This window comes from Cornus florida, unplaced genomic scaffold (genome assembly GCF_030987335.1).
Source record: "Cornus florida cultivar Cherokee Brave unplaced genomic scaffold, ASM3098733v1 CherokeeBrave_3.0.0_Hap2_Chr03, whole genome shotgun sequence".
Classification (NCBI taxonomy): Eukaryota; Viridiplantae; Streptophyta; class Magnoliopsida; order Cornales; family Cornaceae; genus Cornus; species Cornus florida.
The window spans coordinates 7,557,824-7,568,195 of record NW_026775573.1 but is presented as its reverse complement, the minus strand read 5'-3'; the positions used below and the strand labels follow the sequence as shown (position 1 = coordinate 7,568,195).

General features: G+C 36.7%; 3 protein-coding genes across 3 annotated transcripts; 1 reads left to right on the top strand and 2 right to left on the bottom strand.

Moving 5' to 3' along the window:
- Positions 1-1,434: 1,434 nt before the first annotated feature.
- LOC132298635 (uncharacterized) lies at positions 1,435-2,227 on the bottom strand. The gene has a single exon (XM_059795035.1). The coding sequence runs from the start codon at positions 2,151-2,153 to the stop codon at positions 1,779-1,781; it is 375 nt and encodes a 124-aa protein (XP_059651018.1). The 5' UTR covers positions 2,154-2,227; the 3' UTR covers positions 1,435-1,778.
- A 4,475-nt stretch (positions 2,228-6,702) lies between these two features.
- LOC132299272 (non-specific lipid transfer protein GPI-anchored 13-like) lies at positions 6,703-8,192 on the bottom strand. The gene is made up of 3 exons (XM_059795793.1): positions 7,554-8,192; positions 7,170-7,265; positions 6,703-7,031 (listed from the first exon to the last, which is right to left on the bottom strand). The coding sequence occupies exons 1-3, from the start codon at positions 7,966-7,968 to the stop codon at positions 6,886-6,888; spliced, it is 657 nt and encodes a 218-aa protein (XP_059651776.1). The 5' UTR covers positions 7,969-8,192; the 3' UTR covers positions 6,703-6,885.
- Positions 8,193-9,215: 1,023 nt separating this feature from the next.
- LOC132301034 (E3 ubiquitin-protein ligase SIRP1-like) lies at positions 9,216-10,118 on the top strand. Its single transcript, XM_059798328.1, has one exon. The coding sequence runs from the start codon at positions 9,216-9,218 to the stop codon at positions 10,116-10,118; it is 903 nt and encodes a 300-aa protein (XP_059654311.1).
- Positions 10,119-10,372: the final 254 nt, after the last annotated feature.

The window sequence follows — 10,372 nt, the reverse complement described above, 5'->3', positions numbered from 1 at the left end:
AAAGCTTGTAATAAGTAATCAATGGTTCAATTAGTAAGAATGTAGCTAGGTTATCAATGCAGCCAATGCTTGTTAATGTTCAAGAAGTTGTAATTGATTCTCTTTGCACTAATCAAAATTAAAGAAGTACGGATATATTGTTCTATTGTTTGTCGGTCAAGTTCATAACTTTAATTCAACTCATTTTTTAGGAGTCATTTTGTTTAAACAAAAATGAGACTTATCATTTGAAAAGGTGATTTTTACTTTCACAATTGTTCATAAGATAAGGTAAGTGGTATAAGGAGAGATTTGTCTCATATAAATAGAAGTATGATGGGTATAAATAGATGGGTAAACGTTTATCCGTTACCGTTAATATTAGAGTCAAACTTAATCCTTGATCTGGTACCATGTCAAGTGTTCAAGTAAGTTACCTAAATAAATAAGGTGATCCGACTATAACAAAGACGTTGCGAACTCGAGTGAAGAGATATGAAGTTCAAAATGAGGTGGAGGAGTGGGAGTGAATATTTTTGTGACTTAGAAAATCGCGTGAGAGGAGGTGGCCCCTTTGAATAACAAAAAAGTAGTAAGATATTATCAAAAATTGGGGTTGGAGAATGAGTAACCAAAAAAAAAAAATCAGTGGGGCCAACTTTTCTATAATTAATCAACCATTGGATTTTTTTAATTTATAACAAATATTAAAACAAGTATAAAAATGCTATCTGGAGTCGACTGGCATCACTGGAACATATATATAACATGTCTGTCCTTTAATCTTTAGAGTGAAAATTGCAAGGCAATAATTAATTGTGTGCCTGTCCTTAAGCAGCTATCAAAGCTATGCCTGTCAATCGAGTAGGTAATTTTGGATTAGCTCCGGGGACCTAGAGCTTACCCTTGAAATGGTGGAATTGACCATGATGCCCTTGGGATAAGAGGTGCTATTTGAGTCAGTCATTCACCGACCATGTGCTAATAAAGAAATACAATCCACTTTAACAAGTCATCTATATCTCCTTTTTGGTTTGAGGACCCATTGGTCAAAGTAAAGGGGGCAGTTGGCTACTTAGTAGTCGAATAGGATCTCTTTGCTAGCAAATAGCAACTCATGCCCATCAGCTGAGAGAGAGGGTCGATCGCTCAGATTGGATTCGAAGGCAGGAGTGTAGTAAGGCTTTCATTCAAGCCCTAGCGCACAGGAGCGCACGCACTGTAGTTTTCGTAGCCTCGAACTATGGGAGTTGAACATTTCAAATATATATATTTTTAATTTTATGTCGACCATGATGGTGATGTCAAGTCTGTTTGATAGAGCACGCCACTTAACCTAGATTAATCTAACTGATTATTTGTTTATGATGTATGGGGTTACTTTACCATTTAATTTTCTAAGCCAAATCCCACTAGACTTTCGTTAATAACATGGCTGGATCATATTAGCATATCTAAGCACAAATTATACATCACAATTAATCTTGACCAGAAATTAGGTACATGATAATTAGACCGATTACATACAGTAGCTTGAAATTACAAGTAAGTTGGGAACTACTCGATCATAACAATAATCCAAAATCTGGAAACTTAAAACATATATGAAGCTTCCTTGGCAGCTAGCTGCAATGAACAGAATTAAGTAAAACTTAATACACAAATTTAAAATCAAACACAAGGGTATATATCTCACCCTTTCAAATACATCAATTAATTACATAATATGCATTTCATCATACATAGCCATATACAATCACTGTCATTGACGAGGGCTTCGTGCACTGTGCTTATAGTTGTCATCTGCTGAGAAGGGGAAACCAACGTTCTTGAAAAGAAGATTGGTAAGACACCATAAAAAGGAGAAGCACAAGAAGCAATCCAACACCCCAAGGAGTTCCGCCGGCCCTGTGGAGCGAGTCTCTCTCCGGCAGTGGAATGAAAAATGAAGTCCTCCGGCGATCGAAGTTGGAGAGGAAGTGCACAACTAGCAGAAGAAACAATGGTGACACTATGAGAACCAGCTTGACTTGATCAAAGAAGTCCTCAAACATGGACTCATAGCTCATGTACCAATTTAGGCTAACAAACATGAACAATATAAGAAGAAAGAAGCACAAGTGCAGAGGCAAAGGAGGCTGAGATTGAGAAGATGAATAGTAGTCTCTTGACATATCTAACAAGTTTAGTATGTTCAGAAGTGTTCAACAGAAGTTGTGTGACTAGGTCTCTGAAGAAAGTTGTGTGGTGAATATGGTTTATATAGTGGGTGGCATTAGGTTTGGCTTTGTTTTGGAAGAATTACAAACTCCACGCGCTTTAAGAGAGCGTGATCAACACAATCCATATGGACCATATATATAACCATTTTTTGATATGGTGTCTTAATCAATTGAATAAATTATTATATAGTCCGGAACTTATAGTTAGTCAATATCTACTTTAAAAGTTTAAGTTATGAGGGTGCCGTAACTTTAATATTTAAGTCTCTCGACAAGCCCCTCACATGTGGCATTTTTTTGGATCCAATACGTGTTTCAATTTTTAAATTATGGCGATATTGAGAAAATATTTAAGTCCCTTAACATGTTCCCTCATATGTGAATCTTCTTTTTAGTCTACCATGTGATTTAATTTTTAAATTAAGGTGATAGTAAGGTTTGAACACAGGACTTGCCTACTGATACCATGTTAATAACCATTTACTTTTAAAACTTAAGCGGTTAGAAAATATATAACTTGAATATTTAAGTAGCTCAACAAAGACCATTGGTTCGATCAATTATCAATTAACACATAAGTAAAAAGTAAAATAAAATTGGCATAAAGCTTATACCTTTGTGGACAGTACTTACTTATTTATCGGTGAGTAGGACTGACCACTGATGTGATCTATTTATAAATAAATACATAATCTATAATTACAAAATCGAAAAAATAATGATAAGTACAATAATTTTTTTTGAAATAAATTTAGTTGATTTTTTTGATTAAAACACATCGGCAATTTGTGACTTATTTACCGATGAGTAAATAAAATTAATAAATATTGCCCTGCACTGTCAGGTGTCGATCAATAATTGATCATGTAATAATTGTGAGATGGATGGGCCGAGGCGCGTGTGATTGACATTTTTCTTCTATGTGAAGAAATGAGCTAAAAGGAGACTTTGATTGGCAGCTTTAGTTGCGTTATGGGATTCTTTTGATGCATACAAAAATTAGGCCGGTGAGACTTTTTACTATTCTATGGTTGAGATTCATTCATGTTAGAAAAAGTTAACTAGTGATATGTGGCTACGTGTCACCGACCATGGACCGACTATTGGATATATATATATATATATATATATATATAGCTAGATTTAGTAAGGAGGAGTCAGGAGATGCCATTGCATTATAATAAGTTTAGAGATGGGTGTCCATGTCATTTCTTTAATTTTTGTCTATGAAAATGCAAACAATGAAATTAAAGAAAGTTATAGGTGTCTTTCTTTTATTGATTAAGTTCCTTAGGCAGTTGGTACCCATCAAGTTAATTGATGATAGTTTGATTGGAGGATCGGACGGTTGTGATAGCATCAAGTTTGGCTTTGGCATTGCAAATGTCGGCTCCATGCCAAATGATTTACATCTTATTGAAGTTAAAATCTTTAATTATACAGGCTAATCCAACTCTTTACCATTTTAGTGAAAATGCCCAAATGCCCAAGTAAATAGGGTCCACTAGACTTGTTTGACCTTTTAAAGGCTGTGCGTAGGACGTACTAATTTATATGAAGAGTAACGTCTGTTGTCTATAAACTCTGTCCCCCACTAATAAAGTAACAAGATATTCTCTCACTCTCCTCTATATATATCTACATAAGCATAATACTTTAAACATCCGAAAATAGTTAAAATGGTTAAAGTATTATTCCACTAATTGTTCGACACTTGACTTCTTGAATTTATTTATTTATTTATTTATTTATGTGTAAATAAGCATAATTTGTCTCCCCCTAAACGGTCATGATTTTGGTCCCACTACATCCTTAACGGTCACACTGCTCCACAGAGTCATCCTTCACAGTCATGATTATACATTGCGATACATTAAACAACTCCTTTGACTTCTTCTATGGGATTATCTCTCCAAAAACAAATTCAAGAAGTCAAGTGTCGAACAATTTATTTATTTATTTATTTTTTTTTTGGAATACTAATATCACATTCCACGTTACGAATTATGTGTTACATAATTAAGTATTATCTTTTTTTGGTGCAACTTGAGTAGGTTGGGCGAGTTAAAAAATGTGGTTGAACAATGTTGTCCAAACTTGAGTTGAACTTAATTACTGGCTAGAAAGAGTTGGTTCAAGTTTTACCATGGCTAGTTAATTAGGTTAGTAATAAATTCAACCAAATTGGATTAATTTTTCATAACGGTTTAATTTTTGTATATAAACGATCATACACTATTTTTTTTCCCAAAAAATAAAAGTAAAGATCTTACATTATTGTACACTCATATATGTGCATATAGAGAGAGAAATTCATATTCAAATGCTTGTTTTCGGGTTGAGCTCAAACCAGAGAAATTAGGCTAAAAATTTAGTTCTCGGTCAGTTTCCAATTAGATACTCCTAAGCATATAAAATTTTAAAAACTTAGTGCAAATTTCTAAGAAATTACAAACAAATTCTTAGGTTAATATACAATAAATCAAGATTTTAAAAAGGAAGTTGAAAGGGAAATAACCATCATAATCTGAAATATATATAATACCTTTATACGTGTAATTTAAAAATATATATATAAAATAAAATTATAATTCCGAAAATGACTAAGCCCATGCAAAATAAAGCTAGGCTCAAGTTGAATTCGGGTCGGCCCACCCAATTTGGACCTCTATCCATAATGCATTTCATGAAAGAAGGCTCACAGATATAGCAATAAGGGCCCATGTTTTATTTGGGCCTAACATTACCCAAAGGTTTCGTTGTACATGCTAAAAATCCATTAATAAAAGGGTAAATTACACCGACATCCCCTGAGGTTAGGTCATATTTCAGCCAGATAAAGATTTTGGTTTTAACTTTTACTTACACCCTAATCATGTGAATTGACCATTTTACCCTCAATTTTTAATACAAAATATATATAATCTTAAATGACAAAAGAGCCCCTATCCCTACCCCCAAACCACCGCCACCATCTTTGGCTCCATCTATGAACCAATTTGTATATAGCTCATTCAAGTTCGCCTACATCCACCACCACCTATCCCAAACCACGACCACCATCTCCATCCTGACATCCATCACCACATATCTCAAACCACTGCCACCATCCCCACCTCCATCCTCACAACCACCACCATTAACCCATCACCGAAAATCGACCGAGCGAAAATCCCATCCTCATCGGCGAATCAATCTGCGACATAACCCATCCCCAAAACCCATCCTAATCGATCTGCAGCTTTCCTTTCTGGCTGCACCTTCCACTATCCCTAAAACCTATCCTCATCAGCGAATCGATTGACGACGTCCACAAATCGTGACCACGGATTCAACGGTGTCCACACAGACCAAGCGGCGGCGAAGTCGTCAATATCCTCGCCGTCAACGCCAGCATCCTCTCCGACTCCGGCGCCCATTAACGTGAAGATCAGCGATCAACCAAACCGGAAAGCACCCCTGCTGTTGGTGATGGTAATCTGACGCGCCGCGTGGGTGAACGCACCAAAATCGTGATGTCCATCACTGCAACTCCGACGGCGACGGTGGCGGCAATTCAGGTGGCGACAGTGCTGTCAATTCGGTAGCCTCGAGTGCAGATTTTTCTTGGTTGGGTGGGCTAAATATCTTCCCATCGTTGACTTCCCTTTTAGTTGTGAACAAAGATTGAACTGGTTGGTCGAAGGTAGAGAGAGGGAGAGAGAGAGAGAGGGGAAGGTTCATGACAGAGGCGGGTGGGCAGTGGTGATTGTGATGGACAGTTTAGTCATAAAAATAGTCAATATGAGGTCAAAGGTTAGTATAGTCATTTAACACCTCAAAACTATTCTGATTCAATTAAAAATTGACATTTAGGGTGTAAGTGAAATGTTAAACTATTCATTCAAATATAAGTGAAATCCAAAACCAAAATATTAATATAGGTGTAATATGACCTAACCACAGGGGGTGTGAATGTAATTTATCCATAATAAAATTGTAATTTAGAGAAACAAAACCCTTAATCTAAGAAATACAGAAATAAACTAAGAAAAAAAATTACAAATTGAGTCCTTGTATTACATTCCATGAACAGGACTAATACTTTAGATTCAAATTTAAATCTTGTGCAACTATTTTTACTTCCATTAAAAATTAAAAAAAAAATAAAAATTTGATTCTGGAAAAATACAAGAGCCTATTCTCGAAGCAAGGTTAATTGCTGTGCTGATGCTACCACGAGTTGTACAATATTAATGTGCTACTGGGGACTTGTCATTGGTCTTGGTATGGTGACATCATTCACTATCATAGTGACATCATTAAGAATCTCCTCTCAATAATATGGGTGTGGGTGTGGGTGTGGGTGTGGGTGGTGGAGAAGAGGGATGGATTAAAGTGGGGAGATGCATATTTAATCATTAGATTTAAATTATTTTTCAGGGGTTGTGATTTTCAAAAAAGTATTCATACTCTTTGGTGGAGCCCACTACTCGTGGGAACCTTAATACAAGACTGCGAGGGTCATAACTCATAATATCCATTGAAATATAATTTTAATTTCTTTTTCAGAAATATCAATGAAACGGGGAATTACATTAATGAAATTATACATACATTAAGATCATAATTGACATCACTCATGATAGAATAGTATATAAGTTACAGATAATTTGAAGATTCATCTCAATTTTGCAACATCATTCTATATGAACAAGTGTGGAGTGAAACACCAGATGAGTAAGACCCCACCAACAACCACTTCCAATCCCAACCACCTCCTCCCACCGCACAAACTTGCACTATTATTTGAACCACTTGTTCCCGAGCTATTGGCACTTGTGGTATTGGCTTTAAGTGTACCCAAATAAATAAACATAATAACAAATTAAATACAATCCAACATCACCAATTCATCAAATATATATATATCCACTATATTAAAAATAAATAAATAAACAATGTATTGAAAAAGTTCAATTGTCTTACCACTAGCAACTGGGCTACTGGCATTAGCCTTAGAGCTCTGATTAAATTGATAGAAAACCTGAGCATCTGTTGAATTAGGTGCCAAGTGCAGAAGTTCTGCATCCACCACAAAATTCAAAAATCAATCCTATGGTCTATATGAGATCAAGTTCAAGCAGGTACGCACGCGCAGTCATTGTTTATTGCTGGTAACAGGAATAGAACAGTTAACCTCCTTCTATTTTGAGATTCATACTATCTGGACTAATACCGATTGATCATAAACATGAATCCGACCGAGTTTAAAAACAATATTCATCAATTAACTGTTACGCAAACCCAACGAACAAATTTGTTATTGCAATCATTTTGACACGTTGGCACAAATTAGGGTTTTGGACTTACCAGGGCATTGAGAGACATTGGCAGGGGCAGAGCAAACAGAAGGAAGGCCCAAAGCAAGAGTGACATTGATATTGAGGCTTAGTTCTGGATCATTCCTATCTTCAATGATCACACACAGACACTTCTTGTTACTCTTGAGGACTTGCTTGAGACCACTGCAACAGTCTGGTGTTGGGGCTTTTGCACTACCTCCCACATAAGGCAGACATGTGGCTAGCCCAACCAACTGCTGTGTACACTCTTCTCTGTCCTTGGCTGTATCAGAGGTTGCACTAGACATCAGTGTTGACACCATCAGGAGTGAGAGTCCCACTCTAATGTAGTCTGAACCCATTGTGTGTGTATGTGTGTGTATGTGTATGCATATGTATGTGTATATATATATATATATATATATATCATGTAATCTTCTCATCACTATTCACAGTGCCACTTCATAGAATTTTTGGAGACTCTAGTAAAGCAAACTTCAAATATCAGGGAAAAAATGTATGTCAGAGGATGAATTGGCATGCTATGATTGGCAATTGCAAGACAACAAAAGAGGAAAAGTATCTATAGTGGGGTTGGTGACTTGAGTGTTCACAAATAAGATGAGAGAGAACACATTTTGATAGCTTAGACACCTGTGAATTAACCCTATCTTGAGAGGTGAGAGTTTGATGATGATGTCTAAAGAATTATAGATAGGGCATGTATATTCTCCCAAGTATCAAAGTGGGGGATGAAAGTGGATCAAAAAGTGTTACTATTAAAACCTACCCTGTGAAGGCTAATGATGGATGAAGCTTCCACTAGTGTTTTTATATCATGGCGTCATCTGCCGTTAAAATGATGTAATCACATAATTTTATTTTATTTTATTGTATGTACTTGTTTATTTAATTTTTGTTTTTGAAGTTAGAGTAATTAAGTGTATGTATGTATAACTTTGTACAACATTGGGACTTCAGCCCACAAAAGAATTATAAAGGCCCATGATGTTTAGCCTAACCCAACTGTAGTTGACCCCAAAAGACCGTTTCTCAATATAAGGCCCACCCCATAGTTTCTCCTTTTGGATATGTACGTAATCAGTTTGAAATTGGAACTAGAAGTGGTGGAAATCGAAATTACAACTTGTGTACAAAAAAATTACTGTATAAATATTCAAAATATAATTGTAAAAATTCAAAAATATTCAAAAAGAACAAATGTTCATGATTTTGTGATGAAAAATTATTTTGTATACAATAATTGAACTTTTTTTTTTTGGGTTAATTCTCAAAAAAAAAAAAAAAAAATGAAGGAAAAAAGTTACCCGTGAAACTCACCCGACCCGAACAAAATATTCGGGTCGGATTATGAATATAACCCATTTGATAAAATTCGGACCGGCCCAACCCAACCCAATTTTGGGTTGCAAGTTGGGCCCAAAAAACAAACAAGGACCAAATAGGGCATCAACTCCAGCGAGCCCGAAGGAACGCCAAGCGAAGCCGCCGCCGCCGATCCCCTGGTGCTTTTACCTTTTAACCCTCTATAAGATGTAATAACCGCCGCCACTCCTACATACACTTTCCAAAAGAAAACCCTAATATTCCTTTTTCAGAACTCACGATTGTCTCTTGATAGCTTTGGCTTCTTGCTGTTCGGCGGCGTCTCTGTCTCTCTCGTTCAAGAATGGCGGCAAATCCAAGCCACCAACTATATCGGATAGATGTAGATTTTGTGGACCCTGATACTTTCCAATGGTCCTTCTCACCCGATACTCTTCCCTTGATAGCATACGCGCATCATTATACATATGACGATGATTCGGCGGAATTAGAAAATCCCACTGTGATCACACAATCGCTGGCTGTGCCGTTCTGTGTGCTAGAGTCTAATGATGATGAGGCTGCATTCTTATTCTTCTCCACCGCCCTCGCTCACATGGGAGTCACTGTAGATGGCCCTCTATTCGATCAGCTCCTCTACAATTGTCGTCACATGAACAATATTGTAAGAGCTAACATCATCAACAACGCCGTACGCACAGTTTTTCTTCACGTAGAAGTTCGAAGATGGCCGTCCAATTACTATATATATGGAACTACCGATGATGATAATGATGATGCAATATTAGCTCGAGCTATAGAGGAGTCATTGGAGGAGGCGATGCATGATGATGATATTGATGATGCAATATTAGCTCGAGCTATAGAGGAGTCATTGGAGGAGGCGATGCATGATGATGATATTGATGATGCAATAGCTCGAGCTATGGAGGAGTCATTGGAGGAGGCGATGCATGATGATGATATTGATGACGCAATAGCTCGAGCTATGGAGGAGTCATTGGAGGAGGCGATGCAGATGGTACCGGCAATTCCATCTTCTCTCCACACGTTGGAGAAGGTGAAGTTTGATGGTTCTTGTTGCATGAATCATCAGTGTTTAGTTTGTCTGGAGACGTTTCTGGTGGATGAGGTGATCACTTGCATGCCCTGCTCTCACCTCTACCATGAAGACTGCATCATCAAGTGGCTAAAGACCAGTCATGTTTGCCCATTGTGCCGGTTTGAGATGCCAGCTGTTAACTGAATCAGACTAGTATTTGTATGTAATGAAGATTCTATGGTTGTGATTGTCTTGTAAGGCTCTTCTAGTCTATGTATTTTGTAACTGAATATTTGTATGTAATGAAGATTCTATGGTTGTGATTGTCTTGTAAGGCTCTTCTATTCTATGTATTTTGTGTAAAGAAGGGTTTACTTTGTATAAATATATTGAAGGTTCTATGTTCAGTTATGTTGTGAGACTATTTTGTGTGTGTGTGTATATATATATACATATAA

Excerpts from the sequence above, each read along its gene's own strand:
- LOC132298635 (XM_059795035.1), bottom strand. The coding sequence starts at position 2,153 with ATGTCAAGAGACTACTATTCATCTTCTCAATCTCAGCCTCCTTTGCCT.
- LOC132299272 (XM_059795793.1), bottom strand. The coding sequence starts at position 7,968 with ATGAGAAGATTACATGATATATATATATATATATATATATACACATAC. Across the intron at positions 7,266-7,553 it reads CAATGTCTCTCAATGCCCTG|AACTTCTGCACTTGGCACCT; the intron begins GTAAGTCCAAAA and ends TGGTGGATGCAG. Across the intron at positions 7,032-7,169 it reads CAGTAGCCCAGTTGCTAGTG|CCAATACCACAAGTGCCAAT; the intron begins GTAAGACAATTG and ends GTACACTTAAAG.
- LOC132301034 (XM_059798328.1), top strand. The coding sequence starts at position 9,216 with ATGGCGGCAAATCCAAGCCACCAACTATATCGGATAGATGTAGATTTT.